Genomic DNA, 23,395 nt, shown 5'->3' with positions numbered 1-23,395 from the left:
CACATAGCTGTCCATCTGGGATTTTCCTTTAGCTTGGTGATTCCCATTGCCTGCTTCTTGCATTGGATTCTTTGTTTCCACAATCTTACACCTTATTCTCTCTAGGTTTCCTCCCTTGTTTTGGTGGAGCACATCCTTTAGCAGTTTCCTAAGAGAGAGGATAAAAGGAAATACCTTTTTTTTGAAACTCTTGCATGTCCACAAACATTTGTTTCTCTTCTCCAACTTATTTATTTTGGTAAATTGGGTATAGAATTCTAGGCAGGAAACACTTGTCCTTCGGAAGGCATTGTTTCACTGACTTTCAGTTTCCAGGCTTGATGACAACTGTGATGACATTTTGTACATTGAGAAAAAAAAACTTTTTTAATGAAACCTTATTTTTACCTCTTTGAAAGCCTGTTGACATCCTCTTTGCCCCTAGTTTTCTGAAATTCCTCAGTGATGTACAATACAGCTCAATTCTACAGACATATATTCTGACTATATGCTATATAGTTTATGGCACTAAACACTCCAGGATGTTCAAAGATACACAAAAGTTCTTAAAGAGCTAGAAACCCGAGAGAAGAGTAGGAGATAAGGCAAACAGAATAAGATGATCATGTGGCGCGGCACAAACAACTTATACATACGAGACTTGTAAAGGCAAGAATTTTACAAATTCCAAATGCTAGTATTTTAAGCAGGAAAAATGCAGGGTCTCAACCTGATTCATTTCACTGGAACTTCGCATGCACTGAACAAACTCCATGCTTCTCATATCTATAGTCCTGTTTAGCTGGTAGGAGGCTATCAATAAGGGTGAGACATTTTGACAAGTCCTGTTCTGCTAGAACCTGCTGTTAGTAGCCTCTAGAGGGCAGATTTTTGCTACCATCCTGCAGAAGGCCAGGAAAGGTTGAGTTTAATGGTAGAAGCTTCCTAGGGAGTCAGCTGGGATAGAACCAGGAACCAGAGCTCCTTTTCAGGAAGCAATCTCTAAAATATATTTCTCCTTTTCTATCAAGGCGCACCTATAGATACCTATAGATAGAATATACAGATAATTATAGCACACAGCTGCTGAATAAATGTTTTTTCAACATGATGAAAATGAATATAGTATTTCTGTGTATGTAATGCCCACCCAATTGAGATAGATAGTGGGTAGATGTGGAGCTGTCCACCCTCTGGTGGGACTCAGCCAAGAGTCAGCACTATCCTGCCAGCTGCCAGAATATCATTACTGAAAACTATTAAACACATTATATTGCTTAAATCTCACAATAATCCTGTGAAGCAGGTATCGTTAATCCTCGTTAAATAGATTTTTAACCCTCATTCGATAGATACTGAAGGACAGAGATTAAGTGACTTGTCCAAGATGCCAAAGTCAATAATGCTAAATCCGAGCTTCAGGTCCAAACAGACTTACTTCAGGGCTCACAACAGATCAGACTCACTTCACCACAAAAGCAAACCCAAACATCCCACGTTAGACCTGTTGGAATTTGTCATCAGACTGAAGTGCTGCCCCAGATGAGATCATGGCCTAGGCCACCTGGAAGGAAAATCTCATTGCTGGTTCTCATGCGAATTTACTGTGAGACTCTGAATAACATACCCGAGTCTCGGGGCTCTAGCTTCCTCATCTATAAAATAAAGTTAAGAATATATTTTGAAGAGTTTTGGGAGAGGTCTATGATGACCTAGAGCAGGTGTTCTCAAACTTTTTAAACAGGGGGCCAATTCACTGTCCCTCAGACGGTTGGAGGGCAGGACTATAGTTTAAAAAAAAAAAAACTATGAACAAATTCCTATGCACACTTCACATATCCTATTTTGAAGTAAAAAAACAAAATGGAAACAAACACTATCACACCGCCTCTTGTGGCCCGCGGGCCGCAGTTTGAGGACCCCTGACCTAGAGAAAAGCAACAGTGAGAGGTCTCAGGTCTTTACAAAAGGTTTTGTGCTTCCCAGAGAATGATGGGAAACACTGGCAGAATTTCAAGAATCCAGGATGTTAAATTAAGATAGAAATTCTTACCTGGGTATGAATTTCTTCTTCAAATATTCCATTATAATCCAACACCCCACAATTCCTTCCCAAAAGTGGATGCCTCCAACCAAGGAGTGATCATGTGACTCTAGTTCTCTCGCCTGGGAGTCAGTGGTTCTAATCTCACCAGGGGTGCTCCAACTTGGATGGTCTAGAGAGCCAGATACATCTGTATGTTCCAGGCAGAATGTTGAGCCCCCGCCTTGTGATTCCAGTATGTACCCTGAGTGGAGAATCACTGCTCCAGAGCTCTAAATTAATCACTTTTGGTCTGAAGTTTAAAACAAGGAAAAAAAAAAAAAAAAGGAAGAGGCATACAGTGCCTCTCAAACTTTAGTGTGCAAAGTAACAAATCTCCTAGGTATCTTGTTAATATGCAAGCTATTCTTAATATTCTTTCTTTTCTTCTTTTTTTTTTTTTTTGAGACAGAGTCTCATTTTGTTCCCCTGGGTACAGTGCTGTGGTGTCATAGCTCACAGCAACCTCAAACTCCTGGATTCAAGTGATCCTCTTGCCTCAGCCTCCCAAGTAGGTGGGACTATAGGTGCCCGCCACAACACCAGGCTAGTTTTTTCTATTTTCAGTGGAGGTGGGTCTCACTCTTGCCCAGGTTGGTCTCAAACCCCTGAGCTCAAGCAATCCATCCACCAAGCCTCCCAAAGGTCTAGGATTATAGGCATGAGCCACCAAACCCAGTAATATGCAGCTTCTAATTCAGTAGGTCAGGGTGGGTCTGGCATATTGTTCTTCTGTTTTTTTTAAAGACCCAGACATGGAGAAGATTCTGCCCCTCTAACAAGCTGCCAGGGAGTGCCCAGGCTGCTTGAAAAGCTACCCTGTAGCCTGAACGATCACAGACCTGAAGGAGAATTACGTCTCTCCAGGCCACTTAAGAAGTTACTTGACTTCTGCGAGCCTCAGTTTCTTATCTACAAAATGCATTACAGCAATAGTAATTACATCACAGAATTCTTGTGATGTTTAAATGAGATAACGCATTAAACATGTTTAGCACAGTACAACCGAAGTTAGTTTTCTTCTAGGAGAGCCAGCCAGCACTCACGGACGGCTCACTATCTTCCAGGATATCTTCCACTAGATTTTCTAAGTGCTTCCTCTTATTAACCAAGCTCAAAATAACGCCGTAAGGCAGGTTCTATTATTTCAACGGTCCCATTTTACAAAAGAAGAAACAAGAGGTATGGAGAGATATTGAAGCTTGACCAACAGTGCCACATCTCTGAATAGCTAAGCTGGTGCTTGCACGCGAGAATAATTTGGGCTCTTTACCACTTGCCCTCAACGTGGCAGAAACGGATCAGTGCGACCAGTTGAGGGTTTTAGCCTCTGAAATGGGCTGGCACCAGCAGGTGGCAGCCTAGGGCTACGCCTGCGCGGGGTCACGTCAAGACCGCAGCCGGAGCCAGCGCGGCGCTCAGAATTTCTCTACAGCGAAATTTCGCTAGAGCTTCTCCGAGTTCTCCTGTCCCCTCCTATGGTCCTCACCTTGGAGGCTGCCCAGAATCCATCAGGAAGTAATAACCTTACTTATCAGGTTCAAATTCAACTTGCCCAAGACAAAATCGCGTCCGCAGGAAAGCAGCGAGCAAAGCGCGTTTTCCTAAGCTCCCCCTGTAACCCGGGAGCGCAACCAGAGTAGGCAATCTACAAATCTCTCTGCCGAAAGTTCAGCAAGGGTTGGGAGCCCAGCCCGGAGACGGAAAGTCGGGGAATCCCTCTTGGATGTCCCAGAGCACTTCGGCGGCGCCGGCGTTCATGCGCGCGCGTGGGGCTTGCGGACCGGCGCCCAGGAACTCTAGTTTCCGAAGAATTACCTCGGAGGGGATCTCCTTACAGGGTCCGCGGGGAGGGGGGCGAATGAATTTGAAGGGCAGTGCAAGGCGCGGGTTAAGCGGGCGGTTTCCATGGCGCCCGGGGCGTGGGGGAGGAATGTATCCCGCAGGCTGTGGCGAAACAACCGAGTGGCCGGGCGGGCCCGGCTGGAGAAGACAGGAGCGACCGGTGGGGGCGGAGCAGGGGGATGGGGGAAGCCTGGCAGGACGGGGGCGGGGCGGTCACGTGCGCCCGAGGGGGCGAGGCCCCAAGTCTGCAGCTAGCAAACCGAGCCAGTCAAGTGGCCGAGTCAGGAAGGGACTTTTTCCAAGACCGAGAACGCTTTGAGGAAGACCCAGGCATTGCGGACCGAAGCGGGCTGAGGAAGGTGTCTGCGGCCGGCCTGGGACAGTGATCGCTGCGAGTGGGGACAGCCAGCTCCAAGGAAAAGAGAGAGCAGGAGCTTGGAGGTGAGCGAAGTAAGTCCCAGTCGCGGCTTTTACGCAGCCTCGGATCTCAGTTTCTTCTGGGGCAGACGGCGGCAAGTGTCCCGTCAGCTCCAGGGGACACCCACTATCCCTTAACTCTGCTGGGGTCCTCCGCACCTCTCTAGGACTCCAGGGGAGGCTGTGGTTATGGTGAATGAAGGTCCCAACCAGCAGGAGCGCGATGACACTTCTGCGCCAGAGTCCGCGCTCCCAGCGGACCCCACCACCGCGACCCACCCCAGCGTCTCCGTCCATCCCAGCGTCTCAGGCCATCCCAGCGTCTCCATCCATCCTAGCGTCTCTGCGCATCCCAGCGTCTCCATCCACCCCAGCGTCTCTGTCCACCCTAGCAGCTCAGCCCACCCCAGTGCCCTGGCCCAACCCAGTGGCTTGACCCAACCCAGTGGCTCTGGCCCGGAAGACAGTGTGATCAAGGTGAGCCAGCGCCGCTGGGCCGTGGTCCTGTTGTTCAGCTGTTACTCCATGTGCAACGCCTTTCAGTGGATCGAATACGGCTCCATCAACAACATCTTCATGAACTTCTACGGGGTCAGCGCCTTTGCCATCGACTGGCTATCCATGTGCTACATGCTTACCTACATCCCTCTGCTTTTCCCCGTGGCCTGGCTGCTGGAGAAATTCGGCCTGCGCACGATCGCCATCACCGGCTCCGCTCTCAACTGCCTGGGGGCCTGGGTGAAGCTGGGCAGCCTGCAGCCGCACCTCTTCCCGGTCACGGTGGTGGGCCAGGTCATCTGCTCAATGGCCCAGGTCTTCATCCTGGGCATGCCCTCCCGCCTGGCTTCTGTCTGGTTCGGAGCTAATGAAGTTTCAACAGCCTGCTCCATGGCTGTCTTTGGCAATCAGGTGGGTAGAGGAGTTTGCAGATGTTCAGAGGAGTGAGCTTATCATTGCTGCACTGAGTGGGTTAGATTGTACTGAATATGGGAGGCTGTGATTTTCTGACTGTTCAAGAGTGTTTATGACTGCGTGATTGTGTGGCAGGGTGTGACCAACAGTCTCTGATTGGGTGATTGTGACTAGAGGACACTGTCAGAGAAGTGGGGAACAAAAGCAGGGGACCTGCTCTTTCATCCACAATTTCTCCCCTCACCCCCAGCTGATAGCATGTTTCCCTGACATACTCTACCTAGTGTCATTCCCGGCCCTTTGTCAGTCCACCAGCTGAGACCTGTGACTTCAGGAATGCTACTCTTTCTCTGGCAAAAGTCCCTGAGCTTCAGACTATTCTGATGCCATCAGAATTCAGCAGCTTTCCTAGAATGCTGTATCTCCTGTCCTGCCTAGAATTACAGAGCTGTGCCTGCTGGTGTTTGGCACTGTTCTCACCTTCTTTTTATACACCTGGTGAAGCCAGGACAGTGGTAACAATGCTCCTTTCCTGGGATTTATTTTATGATTTTTTTTTTTTTTTTGAGACAGTCTCACTATGTCGCCCTCAGTAGAGTGTTGTGGAGTCACAGCTCACAGCAACCTCCAACTCTCAGGCTTAAGCGATTCTCTTGCCTCAGCCTCCCAAGCAGCTGGTACTACAGGCGCCCACCACAATGCTCAGCTATTTTTTGTTGCAGTTGTCCTTGTTGTTTAGCTGGCCCGGGCTGGGTTCGAACCTGCCAGCCTCAGTGTATGTGGCTCACGCCGTAACCACTGTGCTATGGGCACTGAGCCCTTCCCTGGGATTTAGAGCTAAGTCCAGCAGGATAGATAGAAATCTGTCTCCAAATTTCCAAGGCTTAGAAGTGCTAGATTATGTCTTAGTCCTCTCTGCTTCCTTCTTTTTGGAAGGAGAATCCCAAATTATTTGCATCCCAATGTGGTTATGATCCAGAAAGCTGGGCATGTTATGAATCTGATTGCCTTCTCCAAATAATCTAAAGCAAATATTTATGGGAAAATTTGAAGCAAACTTTAAGCTGGACCACAGCCGTCCTGGCTGTGGGTTTAAGAAATGATTAGTAATCCTTAGTTCTCGTAGACCTATTTTCCCCTACCTGTTAATTTTGCCTTTAGAAATTTTTCGTTTGGAACAGAAACTTTGCAAAACCTTTCTAATGGCAAATTACCCTTCTGTTCATCTTTACCACAAAGAGGGCGATGTAAGCTAAATTTCCCTGAATCGTTGAATGTTGCCACATGGGCAATTGCCTAAGTGATCAATGAAAGCAAATAGAGAAGCCACCTTTAGCCCACAAACAAGCAACATAAAATTCCTTACCGAGTTTTCACCTTTGGCTTTGAATATTTTGAAGTTGGATGGATGAATTTGAGGCCGGAAGTTGAAACGGGATGGATCTTTTGTTCAGGACCATTTAAAAACAGGTAGTGAAGATATTTATTAACCCCCTATCTTTTAAAGTAATGTAGTTGTAGAGTTTTAACATTCTCATTGCAGCCCCGCTGCTGATTTGGCTCTATTGGGTTTTTCCTTAATAGGAACATAAAGCTAGGGGAGGAAGGGCAGGAGCTTTCTCACCTTCCAAATTGTTCCCTATATGCAGCAGAATAGGGTTCGGACAAGGTCACTGCCACTCCAGGCCCTCTGTTTGCTGAGGGCAGGATTGCTAACTGGGAGAAAACGCTCATTGTTGGCCTAATGATTGAGATTCTAATACATTTTTTTGTTAACCACAGAGCACAGACTAATAAGTTTTTACCCCATTTTCTCACCCACATCTGTGAAGAAACCTAATACTAGGTATCTCTTTACAATTTAATAGGATCCTATTGCTGCTCTCATCAGTGGAGGGAAAATTAAATAGGAATATCATTCATTCTCCACTACCACCTTTACCTCTCAACAAGGTCAGAAAAAGCTAAGAACTTTATATTTAAAAACACTGTGATGGAATATTTGTATCATGGAGCCATCTATTTCATTTGATCATGTAGGCCTAAGTTAAATATTAAGAAAATCTGAGTTGTTTACTACACTTCCTCAAGTAGAGATGACAAGATTTGCTTCTTTGTGTTTCAACTTCATTTCTTTTTTTTTTTTTTTTTGAGTCAGAGTCTCAAGCTGTCACCCTGGGTACAGTGCCGTGGCGTCACAGCTCACAACAACCTCAAACTCTTGAACTTAAGGGATTCTGTTATGTCAGCCTCCTAAGTAGCTGGGACTACAGGCACCTGCCACAATGCCCAGCTATTATTTTGTTGTTGTTGTTGTTGTTAAAGTTGTCATTGTTGTTTTGGCTGGCCCAGGTCGGGTTCAAACCTGCCAGCATCTGTGTATGTGGCCGGCGCCCTACACACTGAGTATGGTTGCGGCCTTAACTTTATTTCTGAGTAAAGTGCAGCTCAATGAAGGAGAAATATTAACAGAGCACCTTGAGCTTTGTTGTTTAGCAAAAAGACTCCACAAAGCTATCCAAACAGACTTCAAATGTTGTTATACAAAATAATTCTTTATGCTCTGCAAACTTCACTTTGACCCTGACCACCCAGATTGCCCTAACCCCTGTACCCTGGTAATTCTGACCTCTCTTCAAACGTTGTTTTATATTCTTATATATACACAAGCCTCTGCTGGCATGAAATACACCATTCATTCAACAAGCATTTACCTAACACCTACCTTCTGTAGTGTCTTAACAATGTGCTAGGGCTGGAAGGATAATCTCTGCCTTGTCAGAATTCCTGCACCAGATTTTAAAATTGTACCAGGTACCAAGATTCAGAATTTATTTTTTTAAAAAAAGATCATAGTGTTGGGGCTGTGCCTGTGGCTCAAAGGAGTAGGGTGCTGGCCCTATATGCCAGAGGTGGCAGGTTCAAACCCAGCCTCGGCCAGAAACTGAAAAAAAAAAATCATAGTGTAGAGGATTTATTTTCAGTTCTCCATGAGGTCTTTAGTATTTTCTTTGCCTAATTGCTATAGGAAAGGTGGGGAGAAAGGGAACAAAGCTAGTATCTATTAAAACACTTACGACATTCAAGGCATTTTTTTTTCTTTTTTGGATTTTTGGCCAGGGCTAGGTTTGAACCCACCACCTCTGGCATATGGGACCGGCGCCCTACTCCTTGAGCCACAGGCGCCGCCCATCAAGGCATTTTTTCATTCATTCTTCAGTTTAATCCTTCTCATACCTCTGTGAGGTAGGTGAAATCGTTCCCATTATTACAGGTGAGGAAACCCAGACCCAGATAAACTGAGCAACCTTTCCTATCCTGGTTCCGATAACTACTGAGTGATGGTAGGAGAGTTTCGAACCCTATTCTACCTCCAAAGCCACTGTCAGTAGGCCAATGTTGGTTGCGAATATAAGGTGCATTCTAAGATCTAATTTTTCTTTTTGAGTCTTGAGGGTTGTCATCAGTAAGAATGTTTCCAGCAATGTTGTCCAGAGTAGAGGGCCTAGGACTTACCTTCTGTTTTGAAGTTTCTCTTAGAGGACCGATTCTCCCTCTTTTAACCTGGCACAGCACCTGCATTGTTAAGAAGGTAGGATGGAGTCTCTGGCAAGAAGCCACCAGTGAATCCTGAGCTGAGGTGAGAGAGGCAAGGCAAGCCCCAAGGCTACAGCTGATGCCCTTCCCTGTTGTTGGGACACTCTGATTACTTGCTCCCAGGTGATAACAGCCTGGCATTTTAAAAGTAACACTTGTGAAATAGCCGGGCGTTGTGGCGGGCACCTGTAGTCCCAGCTACTCTGGAGGCTGAGGCAAGAGAATCGCCTAAGCCCAGGAGTTGGAGGTTGCTGTGAGCTGTGTGAGGCCACGGCACTCTACCGAGGGCCATAAAGTGAGACTCTGTCTCTACAAAAAAAAAAAAAAGTAACACTTGTGGCATTGTTTTAACGGAAAATGATCTGTGTGGGTTTTAAGTGATATGTACACATTGTTACCATGCAAGTGTTGGAAGACAGCCTTGTATTAGAGCAGTGGTTCTTAACCTTTCTAATGCTGTGGCCCTTTAATACAGTTCCTGTGGGTCGTGACTGACAGGTTGAGAACTGCTGTGTTAGAGTCTGATATTTGGATTGTACAGAATAAGGTAGATGTAGGAGCCAAAAGAGATCTTCAAGGTCAGCCCTACCCCAAGTGAGGGGGCACAGAGAGTGGAAGGGCCTTCCCCATGGATCTGTGGGCAGCTCACAGCACAGTGCCACCTACAAACAGAGTGAGAATCAGTTTGCTTCTAGAAGTAAAGACAACGCAGTAACCTTACACAATCATTTCTATAGAAGCCACAACTGGCAGTCTGAAATAGCACTATCCTGTAGAAGTAAAATGCAAGGCACATTTGTAACTAAATTTCCTACTAGCCACATTTACAATGTAAATGTAAAAAAAAAGTAAAAAGAACAGGTGAAATTAGTTTTAGTAATTGTCTTAGCCTCTTTTTTTTTTTTTTTTTTTGGCCGGGGCTGGGTTTGAACCCGCCATCTCCGGCATATGGGACCGGCGCCCTACCCCTTGAGCCACAGGCGCCGCCCCAAGTCTTAGCCTCTTTTATATTGCTATCACAGAATGCCACAGACTGGGTAATTTATAATGAACAGAAATTTATTTCTCTTATGGTTCTAGAGGCTGGGAAGTCCAAGATCAAAGGGCCAGAAGGCTTCTCATGGGCGAAAGTGAGAGAGGGACAAGTTAACTTTTACAGCGTACCTACTCTTATGACAACAACATTAATCCATCAGTAAGGGCAGAGCCCTCATGACTTAATCACCTCTTAAAGGTCCCACCGATAATCCTAGCATTTTAGGAGGCCAAGGCAGTCAGATTGCCTGGAGTTTAAAACTAGCTTGAGCAAGAGTGAGACTCTATCTCTACAAAAAATAGAATAATTAGCTAGGTGTGGTGGTGCTTGCCTATAATCCCAGCTACTGGGGAGGCTGAGGCAGAAGGATCACTTGAGCTCAGGATTTTGAGATTGCTGCAATATGAGTATGCAGGAGTAAGGAATATGATGCTGCTGCTATACTCTAGCCCCGGCAACAGAGATTTTGTCCCCCCCAAAACAAAACAAACAAAAGAAAAGAAAAGGCTGGGTGCTGTGGCTCACACCTGTAATCCCAGCACTCTGGAAGGCTAATGTGGGAGGAGGAGTTCAGGAGTTCAAGAGCTCGGGAGTTCAAGACCAGCCTGAGCAACAGTGAGACCCCACATCTCTACTAAAAATAGAAAAAATAGCTGGGCGTAATGGTAAACACCTGTAGTACCAGCTACTCAGGAGGCTGAGGCAAGAGGATTGCTCAACCCCATGAATCTGAGGTTGCAGTGAGCTATGCTGCCATAGCACTCTACCCAGGATGACATAGGGAGACTGTGTCTCCAAAAAAAAAAAAAAAAAGGGAAGTCCTCTTAATACTTTTATTGGAGATTAACTTCCAACACACGAAGTTTGGGGGACACAACCAAACCAGAGCATTCTGCCCATGGCCCTTCAAAACTCATGCCTTTCTCACATACAAAGTATAATCATTCTATTCCAATAGTCCCAAAAGGCTTGTTTTGGCACCAGCTCCTAAGTACAAAGTCTACATTCTCATCTGAAACTCAAGGCAAGCTTCTTTCAGCTATGAGACTGTAAATTTTTACACAAGTTACTATTATCTACAGGTAACTGTGGATGCACAGGCATTGAATAAACATTCCTATTCAACAAGAGAGAAATTAGCCAAAAGAAAAGGGTAACATTTGTAATCCCAGCTATTGGGGAGGCTGAGGTGAGATCATGTAAGGCTGGGTAACATGGTGAGAGCCCCTCATTAAAAAGGAAAAGAAAAGGGGTGGAACCTGTGGCTCAAAGGAGTAGGGCGTCAGCTCCATATGCCAGATACTGGAGGTGGTGGGTTCAAACCCAGCCCCAGCCAAAAACTGCAACAAAAAAAAAAAAGAAAAAAAAGAAAAAGAAAGAAAGAAAAGAAAAGATAAAAATTAGTCAGGTGTGGTGGCATGCATCTATAGTCCCAGCTACATGAGAGGCTGAAGTAGGTTGTTTGCTTGAACCCAGGAATTCAAGGCTGCAGTGAGCTATGATTCTACCACCAGACTCCAGCCCGAGTGACAGAGCAAGACTCCAGCTCTAAAAAAGAAAAAAAAAAAAAAAAAGCCAGACAGTAGTCCACTCCTGTAATCCCAGCAATTTGGGAGGCTGAGGAGGGAAGATTGAGCCCAGGAGTTCAAAACCAGCCTAAGCATGTGAGACCTCATCTCTACAAAGGACAAATTGGCTGGGCACAGTGGCACACATCTGTAGTCCCTGCTACTTGGTGGGTGAAGCAGGAGGATCCTGAGCCCAGGAATGAGCTATGATGACACCACTGCACTCTAACCAGGGCAACAGAGGGAGACCCTGTTGAGAGAGAGAGAGAGAGAAAGGGAAGGGGAAGGAAAAGAGAAGGGAGAAAGGAAGGGAAGAAAGGAAAGGAAGAAAGGGGAGTAATAGGTCCCAAGCAAATTCAAAGTCCAGCAGAGAAGAAGCTTCTTGATTATACTTATAATACTCCCTTCTTGATTCCACGTCACATATTCTGGGCACACTGGTGATAGGGGTGGACTGCCAAGGCTTCAGGCAGCCCAGACTCTGTGGCATTGCAGGGTGCACCCCATGTGGCTCCTGTCACTGATTGAAGTCAAATGGTCTGCAGCTTTTCTAGGTAGACGTCACAAGCTGTCAATGGTGTTACCATTCTGGGGTCCTGGCAGGGGTTCTGGCAGTGGCCCTGGCCCTGCAGCTCCACTAGGCATTGCCTGGGTGGGGACCCAGCAGAAGCTCTGACACCACATCTCTGCTTATCGTTGTCTTAGCAGAGGGTGTCTGTGCTGCCCCTGGCCTTGTGGCAGGTCTCTGCCTGGGCTCCCAGGCTTTCTAGTACCTCCCCTGGAATCTAGGTGGAAGCTGCCCTGCCTCCCCTGCTCCTGCATTCTATACAGCTGCCAAACAGTAGCATGTGCGTGTGGATGCTATGGAGACTTACACACTTAACGCTCACAGGAGCAGTGATCTAAGCTGTACCTGGGGTCACCTGAGCCACAGCTGCTCCAACTGGAGTGAATGGGAGCAGCGTCCTGCTGTGGCTCAGGGCAGCAGAGCCCAGGCCTATTGCCCAACCCATTCTGAACTTCTAGGCCTCTGGGTCTGCGGTGGAAGGGGCGTCCTTGAAGATCTTTGAAATGCCTTTGGGATCTTTTCCTCATTCTGTTAGTACCTGGCTCCCTTCCATCAGTACTAATCTCTTTAACAAGGAATCTCTCAGCTACACCCTTGGATTCCTATTCCTGAAAAATGCTTTTTCATTCTTTACCACATGGCCAAATGTAAATATTCCAAATTTTTACTCTCTGCTTCCCTTTTAATTATAAATTCCACCTTTAATTCATTCCTTTGCTGCCCCATCAAGCATAGGCCGTTAAAGTAACCCTGCCATGTATTTAATACTTTGTTGCTTAGAAATATCTTCCATCAGATACCCTGAGTCTGGCTCCTGAGTTTGGCCTTCCATAAAATCCTAAGGCCAAGTTCTTTCCTGTGGTTAAAAGGGTAACCTCTGTTCTAGTTTCCAAATAAATACTTCTCCTTTTTATCTGACACCTCATCTGAATGGGCTTTACTTTCCATATTTCCCTTTCTCTCAGCGTTTTGGTTACAACAACTTAACCAATCCCTAAGAAACTCCAAACTTTCTCTTTTTATCTTCTTCTGAGCCCTCACCAGAATCACTCTTAATGCTCTGTTCGTGGCCATAGTTCCTAGCCTCCTCCTCCATACTCTTCCAACCTCTGCCCATTAGACAGTTTCGAAGCCACTTTGCATTTTCTTTTTCTTTTTTTTTTTTTTTTGTGGTTTTTGGCCGGGGCTGGGTTTGAACCCGCCACCTCTGGCATATGGGACCTGCGCCCTGCTCCTTGAGCCACAGGCACCGCCTAGCCACTTTGCATTTTCAAGTATCTTTATAGCAAGACTGTGCTCCTTGGTACCTATTTTTTGTCTTTTTTTGTTTGTTTGAGACTCATGCCCTCTGTAGAATGCTGTGATGTCACAGCTCACAGCAACCTCACAGCAACCTTAAAGGCTTAAATGATTCTTTTGCCTCAGCCTCCCAAGTAGCTGGGACTACAAGTGCCCACTACAATGCTCGGCTATTTTTTGGTTGTAGTTGTCATTGTTGTTTGGCAGGCCCTGGCTGGATTCGAACCACCAGCTCTGGTGTATGTGGCTGACGCCCTAGCCGCTGAGCTATAGGCACTGAGCCACCTATTTTCTGTCTTCGTTTACTTTGTGTTAGAATATCTGAGCCTGGGTAAAGTATAAAGGTTTATTTAGCTCATGGTTCTGCAGGCGGGGATGCTTAAGGGCGTGACCCTGGCTTCCCCGTGGCCCCCTCCCCTGGAATCTAGGTGGTGCTTCATCATAACATGGCAGATAATATTGGAAGTGGACACACGTGAAGAGGCAAAACCCAAGAGGTGACCTGACTCCGTGACAACCTCCCATCATGAGAACTAATCCATTCCTAACATCGGTGTATGACCAACAACGAGGAACTGGCTGCCTGTCACCATCCAGCCAATATGCAGAGATGGGGGATTAGGTCCAATCAGCTTTATTGTCAGAAGGCCAGCAATTCTAGAGAACAGCAACAGTAGGCTCTCAATTGTGTTCTACCTCAGTTACAATTCCAGTGGTTTTTATAATGGGAATACAAGGAAACAAACCTAGAAAATTTTAATATCAAAGTTTTCATTCTAACAAGGCAATATGTTTAAACAACAGAAAGGTAATTTTCACTTTAACAAAATATCTAAGAGAATCATTGAGAAAATATCATATTATCAAAGTAACCTTTACTCTACGAATATCACGACACCTGTTGTCTACTTCCTCAAGTCTCCCGAGATAAACATTGTCACAATCACAGAGAAATCTTTACTAGATATTCATGGGGGAAGAATGTGAACTTGGCAGGGTAGGCTCACTGTACTGCCTCCACTTAGCTTCTCAGACTCCATCTTGTAGGCCGCTTTTCTGGCTCAGATAGAAAAGGAAACATACTCCATAAAATAATTTAAAGAGGTTTATTCTGAGCCAAGTTTGAGAACCATGACCTGGAGCCACACCCGAGAAGCCTTGAAAAAGTAGCTTTGTGGTGGTGAGGTTATAGTTTGGTTTTATACATTTTAGAGAAGCGGGAATTATAGGTAAGGTCATAAATCAATACATGGAAAACATACATTGGTTTGGCCTCCAAAGGTAGGACATCTCAAAGTGAGGGCTTACAGATTATAGGTGGCTTCTTTTGAAGATTCTTTAGCTGACAATGGGCTGAGAGAGCTGAAAGAGTTAGGCTTTGATTCGAAGACCAGGAGTCAGAGAAGAGGAATGCTTAAGATAAAAAGTCTGTTAATCAGAGACAAAGTACCTGACAGACTCACTCAGCTTGTCATGTATATTGAGTCCTACAGGTGTGTCTGGCACAGACTTAGGCCTGTTAATGAATCACAAAGGACATCTCTAAGAAGGGGAGGGAACCATGATGAGCCAAGTCTCATCTCCTTCCTCATGGCTAGCAACTCAGTTTTAGGGGCTCTCCTTGGCCAAGAGTGGGTTCAGACAGTCGGCTGCTGGGGGCGAGGGGAGCCTTAAGGTTTTATTATAGTTCACACCTGTGAGAACTAATCCAGTCTCATTGTAACTGACCCCAGGCTCAGCCACTTGCCACTTGCCAAACCCAATGGCAAGAACAAGGTACATTGAAAAGAAAGTAACTTTATTCCAGACCTAGCAGTGGGGAAATGGCCAAAGACTCATGCCGCAAAGTAACCATTTCAAAATGTAGGGTTGAGGATAGGGGTTTAAAAGGGAGCTTTGGTCTGAGAAGTATGCAGAAGTGGCAAGAAGTGCTGGTCCCTCTGTCTTGCTCCAGTGGCTATTGCTCCACCTGGTGAGTGGTGGCTTGAGGTCATCTCCTGGTGGGGTCCAGATTGTTTCAGGACTCAGTCTCTAGAACTTCTAACTAGACATATAATTAGCTGGGGGAAACTTGTGCAAGGCAGTGCCTGGTGGAAAGAAAGAATGCAAAGGTTAGTGTTTTCTCGTTAAGAGTGTAACAAAAAAAATGGGTAGCAAAATTTCAAAATGGGAAGCTGAAAAACAGGGCACCGACTACATCGTGAGAGCAAGAATCGACTCACTGCCATGGGATCTGCACCAAGCCATTCTTGAGAGATCTTCCCACAGGACTCAGATACCTCCCACAAGACACTATCTCCTAATGCCTGTCTCATTAGGGATGGAATTTCAATATGGGTTTAGATGGGAACAAATTCGAACCCCAAACCAAACCATAGCGCTTGCCCTCAATGTCCTAGCTCTTTCTCCCATTGTCTCAGTGATCCTAGAGACACCTTTCTATACGAGGCTAAGCTTTGAATTTTCCAAATCTTTCTGCTCTGCTTCCTTTTTAGTTATAAATTCTATCTCCAAATCATTTATTTCCTCTCACATCTTACTATAAGCACTTAAAAGTAGCAAGAGAGCTCCTTCAGTATTTTCCTCAGAAATTCCTTCCACCTGGCCTGGCACTGCGGCTCACACCTATAATCCTAACACTCTGGGAGGTTGAGGCAGGAGGATTGCTTGAGCTCAGGAGTTCGAGACTAGCCTGAACAAGAGCAAGACCCTGTCTCTACTAAAAATTAAAAAAAATTAGCCAGGCATTGTGGTGGGTCCCTGTAGTGCCAGTTAGCCCAGAGGCTGAGGCAGGAGGATTGCATGAGCTTAGCTTTGAGGTTGCTGTCAGCTAGGTTGAGGCCATAGCACTGTAGCCTGGATGACAGAGTGAACAGAGATTCTGTCTCAAAAAAAAAAAAAAAAAGATTTCTCCTAAGTCCTGCCTTCCACGAAGTCTTAAGACACTGACTGCAATTCTGCCAAGTTTTTTCAACTGTGTAGGGAGGATGGCCTTTAGTCCAGTTTCCAATACTTTGTTCCTCATTGTCATCTGAGACCTCACCAGAATGGACTTTACTGTTTTTATTTCTATCAATGTTCTAATTAAAACATTGGTAGAAATATAAGTAATCCCACTTAAGTAAACCCTGAGAAGATTTAGGCTCTCCGCTCTTGTCTTATTCTGAACACTCGCAAGAATCACCCTAAACACTTCATTCCTGGCAATCCAGGTCTTTTCTCTTTTGCCCCTCCAAATTCTTCCAACCTCTACCCATTACCCAATTCTAAAGTTGCTTCCACGTTTTCAGGTGTTAAAGCAACAAAACCTACTTCTCAGTACCAATTTTCTGTCTTAGTCTGTTTTGTGCTGCTATGTATAACAGAACGCCACAGATGAAGTAATTTATAATGAATAGAAATGTATTTGGCTTATAGTTCTAGAGGTCATGAAGTCCAAGGTTGAGGAGCTACATCTGGTTTGAGGCCTTCTAGCTGCATCATAATATGATGGAAGACATCACATGGGTGAGAGAGGCAGCTAGAGTGGGCCAAACTCACTTTGATACCAAACCCACTCCTGTAATAGTGAACTCACTCCTGCAGTAATGACATGAATTCATCCATAAAGTCTTAAGTTTTCAACACATGAATTTTGGGGGACATTTTGAAACCATAGTTATAAAGTATATAGGGTTATAATTTATTTAACTCAATATAACCAAAATATTATTTCAACATCTTACTGATATAATAAAATTAGTAGTGTTCTAATTTATACTTTTTTTTTTTTGAGACATGCTTCCTCTGTCATGCAGGGAGAGCCCCATAGTATCATAGCTCACAACGACCTAAAACTCTTGAGCTCAAATGATCCTCTTGCCTCAGCCTCCCAAGTAGCAGGGTCTACAGGCACCTGCCATGATGCCTGGCTAGTTTTTCTATTTAGTAGAGACAGAATCTGTTGCTCAGGTTGGTCTGAAATTCCTGAGCTCAAGCAGTCTACTTGCTTCAGCCTCCCAGAGTGCTAGGATTTACAGGTGTGAGCCACCACACTTGGCTTAATTTGCACTTTTTTCATTACTAGGTTTGTGGAATTTGGCATGAATTTTATACATATAGACAGGCACATTTCCCAGTAAGCAATGGTCTGTGTTTTTTTGTTTTTTTTTTGTAGAGACAGAGTCTCACTTTATGGCCCTCGGTAGAGTGCCGTGGCCTCACACAGCTCACAGCAACCTCCAACTCCTGGGCTTAAGCGATTCTCTTGCCTCAACCTCCCGAGTAGCTGGGACTACAGGCGCCCGCCACAACGCCTGGCTATTTTTTGGTTGCAGTTTGGCCGGGGCTGGGTTTGAACCCGTCACCCTCAGTATATGGGGCCAGCGCCTTACCGACTGAACCACAGGCGCCGCCCAGCAATGGTCTGTGTTTTACAATCAGCTGGATAGTGCAGATCTGGAACAATAATGGTATTTCAGTACAGAAGTCAGATTCTAGCAGACAAAGATAGGTTCTAGAATGTGACTCCAGACTTAAGGAGTTTGCTGTACTGGATGATCATATACTATCAGCCAGAGGTGAATTCCTGAGGTTGACTTTGGAGTCAGCTTTGTAAGATATGTGGTCTGTGTAGTCTTGTTCCTAAGTTATGGCCACTTAAGTATGTTACAGTCCAGGCTTATCATTCTAGAATTCCCATTGTCAGAGCCCTATCGAGGTCTGAGTGAAGTTTGGGAAGTAAAAGGCAAATGCTTTTGTTCACTTCTGTTGATTATTATTGTTACTTCAGGCATACACAGTGTTTGCCCATGTGACTGACCCCTTTCTGGCCCCCCCCTTAACCCTAGAAATGAGGAATAGTCAGGGGCTAGAGAGTAAAACAAGGTTAGTAGTGACCAAAATGAGATAGGCTAGGTCTGGGACTGCCCTCTCCGGTGCTTATGGGGGCTCGCCAGGTCATTTAAATGAGTGAGGTGGGTCTAATAAAGGTGACACTGAGGTGGAGTGGGGTCCCAGTCAACAGGAGACCAACCACATGCTCCATTTAAAGGCAGCAACTGCTTCAGCTCCCAACAGTTATTGATATATTAATATAAATCATAACCCAATGTGTCAGATTTTCATTTTTTTAGAGAGAAACTAGAAATTCAGATCTTGATGTGAAATCTAGGTTTTGTGATAATCACAGTAAAATATTCCTAGTATTTCTCATTTTAGCCATTCACAAGTGTACAATTCAATGGCATTAAGTATATTTACAATGCTGTGTAACTATTCCCATTATCTATACTCAAAAAATTTTCATTATCCCAACAAAAACTCTGCACCCATTAAGCCGTAACTCCCCCCTCCCTGATCCCTCCCATTCCTGGTACCCTCCAGTCTACTTTCTGTCCCTATGAATTTGCCTATTCTAGGTACCATATGTAAGTGGAACCATACAATACTTGTCCTCCTGTATCTGGCTTATGAAATCTGTTTTTTGGGTTTGTTTTTGAGGCAGAGTCTTACTATGTCACCCTCAGTAGAGTGCTGTGGCGTCACAGCTCACAGCAACCTCCAACTCTTGGGCTTAAGTGATTCTCTTGCCTCAGCCTCCTGAGTAGCTGGGACTACAGGCGCCCGCCACAACACCAGGCTATTTTTTTGTTGCAGTTGTCATCGTTGTTTAGCAGGCCCGGGCCGTGTTCAAACCCGCCAGCCTCCGTGCCTGTGGCCATGCCGTAACCACTGTGCTATGGGCGCCAAGCCATGAAGTCTGTTTTTTAATGCTGGCAACTAATTACAAAGTTATTGTTTTTATATTTTGTGTCTTAAACTGTGACATAAAATTGCCAGCTTGAGATTTCTGAGGAGGGTAACACAGAACTAAATTTCAGTTCTTTTTTCTCCTTCCTTGGAAAGCCCTCACCGGTGGGGGCTCAGAAGGTAGCTCAGAAGGTAGCAAAGCAAAAGAACGAAAGAATATGCTTTCACCTCCTCAAACTTTACTCAGATCCTGATAGGCATCTGATATTAGGATATCTGGAATAATAAGTTTGACCTGTAACTTACCCCGTGGCCATAACTTTGGAAGACTAGGCAGACCACACATCTTATGAAACTGACTCCCAAGTCAACCTCAGAAACTCTCTGCATCTCTGGGTGATCTTATATGATCAGCCAGTCCAGCAAACAGCACTCTTTAAGTCTGTAGTTACTTTCTAGAGCCTATCTTTATCTGCGATCTAGGCCAAAGCAGCTGATGATCTGCCATACCCATGTGGTTAGGCAAGTGTGTGGGTCCCCATATGGGCTTTCCTAACCAAACCCTCTAGGGATGGGCCCAGAATTCTGTATTTTCAACTGGTCTCTCAGGTGAGACTAGTGATCTTTGAAATTACCAGGAGAAAGGACCAGCATGCATGGGAAGGGACTGTCCTGCTTGCAGCCATGTTCTTTTCAGGCCTATTTATTATGTATTTGCTGTACATTGGCTCCAGGGTCCAGGAGGAAGTGTAGGGAGCTTGGGCCACTCATCCTTCAGATTGAGAGCAGAGGATGGGTTGGGGGGCAGGGCTCATAATTCTGATCCACTTAAGGTGAGGTAAGTGGGGGAGCCCTAATGGGATGTTTCCTGAAAGCATTACAGATGCTCCAAAGCCTTTGCTTTGTTTGACATTCAGGCTGATTCACTAGAGGAAGCTCAGGTTGACCTGGCCTGGCTTCTGCCCTGGCTTTGTTGCCTTGCTAGGCATTATAACAGATGTCTGCTGGTTTCATGAAATCAAATCTAAGTCTTCAGGTTCAGATTTCCAGACTCCTGCTCCCTCCCTCTTCCTCTTCAGCCTATCTCTTGTTACCTCCCAGCCTTGTCTCTTTGCTCTGATCAGTCTGGCTCCTTAACAGTACCCTTGGAATATTCTGTTTAGGGAGGAAGACTTAGGTAGTGGAGAGGGATATCGGCAAGATGGTGAACCAGAAAGCTCCAGGCCTATCCTCTCCCCATGGAAAGGTTAGATAAAATACCAGGGACTGACTAAAATAACTTTTTAGAGGAGCTGTGAAAATCCAACCAACCAAGGCACCCAACCAAGGAAAAAGACACATTCCAAGTGGCAAAGGGAAGGCTGGTGTTACTGTGTAACCTCAGGCCACCCGCTTAACCCCTTTGGGACTCACTTGCCATCTTTGTGAAAAGGATGATAACAGTATACACACTTCATGACAAAGATTTCTTAAATATGATACCAAAAGCAGAGATATCAAAAGAAAAAAATAGATAAATTGGTCTACATCAAAATTAAAAACCTTTTGCACCTAAGGACACTATCAACAGTGAAAAGGCAACCCACTTTATGGAAGAAAATATTTGCAAACCATGTATCTTATAAAAGGTTAATATCCAGAATATGTAAAGAACTACAGCCCAACAACTGAAAAACCAGCCGAGCGCAGTGGTTCACGCCTGTAGTCCCAGCACTCTGGGAGGCAGAGGTGGGAGAATTGCTTGAACTCAGAGTTTGAGACCAGCCTGAGCAAGAGGGAGACCCCCATCTCTACTAAAAATAGAAAAATTAGCCGGGCATTGTGGTGGAGGCCTGTAGTCCCAGCAACTTGGGAGGCTGCGGCAAGAGGATCATTGAGCCCAAGAGTTTGAGGTTGCTGTGAGCTATGACACCATGACACTCCACTGAGAGTGACAAAGTGAGACCCTGTCTCAAAAATAATAATGACACCAATAATAATAAATGTTGGCAAGGATGTGAAGAAATTGGAACCCATGTGCATTACTGTTGGGAAGGTAAAGTGGGATAGCTGTTACAGAAACAGCATGGCAATTCCTCAAAAAAATTACAAATAAAGTTACCATATGATCCAACAATTCTGCTTCTGAGTATATACCCGAAAGAATTAAAAGCAGGAATTGGAATAGATATTTGTATGCCAATTTTTACAACAGCACCACTCACGATAGCTACAAGGCAGAAGCAGCCCAAATACCTACCCACAGATGAATAAACAAAATGTGGTATATACATACAGTGGATTATTCAGCTTCAAGAGAAAGAAATTCTGAAAAATGCTCTGACGTGAGTGAACCTTGATGACACTATGCTAAATGAAATAAGCCAGTCATAAAAGGACAAGTAGTACATAATTCTACTTATAAGAGGCATTACAGTGTCAAGTTTTTGAGTTCTACTAATTCTCCAACTCTCTAAACACTAACTGGACATCCCTATGCTCCAATTCAATTCTGACACTACTTGGAGTTGCAGACTCCATGCGTCAAGGGAGTCCTCAAAACTGCCCCCAATTCATACTCTTCTTTGCAAGGCCTGGGGCCCATTCATGCTTCTGACCAATCAGCTATGAATTGGGAGTCCCCAGGATCCCAAATTATCATCAGGTTTGATAATTTGCTATAACAGCTCACAGAACTCAGGAAAACACTTTCCTTACACTTACTGGTTTATTATAAAGGATACAACTGAGGGGCACCCAATGGAAGAGGTAACGACATGCCATGGGGAGAAAGGCTGTGGAGCTTCCACTCCCTCTGGGATGCCACCCTCCCAGCACCAGGATGAAGCTCTCAGAAACTCACTCAAGACTATTTATCCATCTGAATCTCAAGCCCCCCAACCCTCCTGGTGACAAGCTCCATCCTGAGGCTATCTGGGTACCCTATCTACATCTCCCTAGTAGCAGAAAGGGGCACCTAGCGAAAAATAAAAGACATTCCTAACACTCAGGAAATTCCAAGGATTTCTGGAGCTCTGAGCCAGGAATAAGGGACAAAGAGCACATAATGTTTTCATTCTATCACAGGTACCTAAAAGTAGTCAAATTTTTACAGAGACAAAAAGTAGAATGGTGGTTGCTAAAAGTCTGCGGTGGGGAGAGAATAGGGAGTTACTGTTTAATGCGCAGAGTTTCAATTTGGGAAGAAGACCGATAAGGTTCTAGAGATGCGTGGAGGTGATGGTTAAACACCAGTGTAAACGCTGCTGACCTATGTTAGAAAAATTTAAAAATCAAAATTTTGGGCTGGGTGTGGTGGCTCATGCTTATAATCCTAACACTCTGGGAGGCTGAGGTGAGTGGATTGCTTGATCTCAGGGGTTGGAGACCAGCCTGAGCAAGAGTAAGAGCAAGACGGCGGTATATGCTAAAAATAGGGGGAAAAACCCCCAAACTAGGTGGGTGTGGTGGCAGGCACCTCTAGTCCCAGTTACTCAGGAGGCTGAGGCAAGATCAGTTGAGCCCAAGAGTTTGAAGTTGCTGTGAACTGTGATGCCATGGCACTCTACCCAGGGTGACAGAGACTCTCAAAAAAAAAAAAAAATCAAAATTTTTATACTGCATATATTTAACTACAAGAAAGGAAAGGAAAGGAAAGGAGAAGGGAAAGGGAAAGAGACATACCACTGGTGAGGTGTTCCCTTGGAGCTAGAATACGTGCTTTTCCCTGCAGTCATCCACGTCAGCCTTTATGCTCTGAGGAATACATTCCCCAGCCTGTGTACTCGCAGAGTTCATTCTAATACTATTCTGTTTGTTGGTTGTTTGTATATTTCCCCTCTTTATTCTTTTTCCTATCCTCTCCCCTCCACCTCTGCCTGCTCTTCTAAGTGGGAAACTTCCCAAAGGGTGGGGAACCTGCAGCCTTGGGGCCACATGTAGCCTTCTGGATCCTTGAGTGTGGCCTTTTGACTGAGCCAAATTTTACAAAACAGATCCTTTTAATAAAGGGTTTTGTTCTGTGAAGTCTGGATTCCGTCGAGGGACCACACTTGGGGATCCAAAAGGCCACATGTGGCCTTGAGGTTCCCCAACCCAGGGCCCTGGGCATAAAAAAGTTGCTTGCAAATGGATGTGTGAATTAACAGGTTTTTGAAAGGAATTAGGTGACCAGTTAGTTAACTGGGAAGATCATCATACCTGGGTTGTATTTTTTTTTTTTTTTTTTTTTGAGACAGAGTCTTACTCTGTTGCTCAATCTAGAGTGCCGTGGTGTCAGCCCAGCTCACAGTGACCTCAAACCCCTGGGTTCATGCTATCTTCCTGCCTCTGCCTCCCAGTAGCAGGGACTACAGGTGCCCATGAGAGGTCAGAGACCAAAA

The 23,395-nt window shown here is 45.1% G+C and overlaps 1 protein-coding gene across 3 annotated transcripts in view; it reads left to right on the top strand.

The window, feature by feature from the left end:
- The first annotated feature begins 4,161 nt into the window (after window positions 1-4,161).
- Window positions 4,162-23,395, top strand: part of FLVCR2 (FLVCR heme transporter 2) — an 83,971-nt gene continuing 64,737 nt past the window's right edge. For 2 of the 3 annotated variants that reach the window (XR_008382287.1, XM_053601046.1), the window contains exon 1: window positions 4,162-5,233. Coding sequence is in view for 1 of the 3 variants with exons in the window: in XM_053601046.1 (XP_053457021.1) it covers window positions 4,514-5,233 (720 nt within the window). In the remaining 2 variants the exon portion in view is untranslated. The remainder of the gene's footprint in view (window positions 5,234-23,395) is intronic. The other variant, XR_008382288.1, reaches the window with a different exon arrangement.

The sequence above is a fragment of the Nycticebus coucang genome, chromosome 9 (assembly GCF_027406575.1).
Source record: "Nycticebus coucang isolate mNycCou1 chromosome 9, mNycCou1.pri, whole genome shotgun sequence".
Taxonomy (NCBI): Eukaryota; Metazoa; Chordata; class Mammalia; order Primates; family Lorisidae; genus Nycticebus; species Nycticebus coucang.
This window is presented reverse-complemented; position numbering and strand designations above follow the sequence as displayed.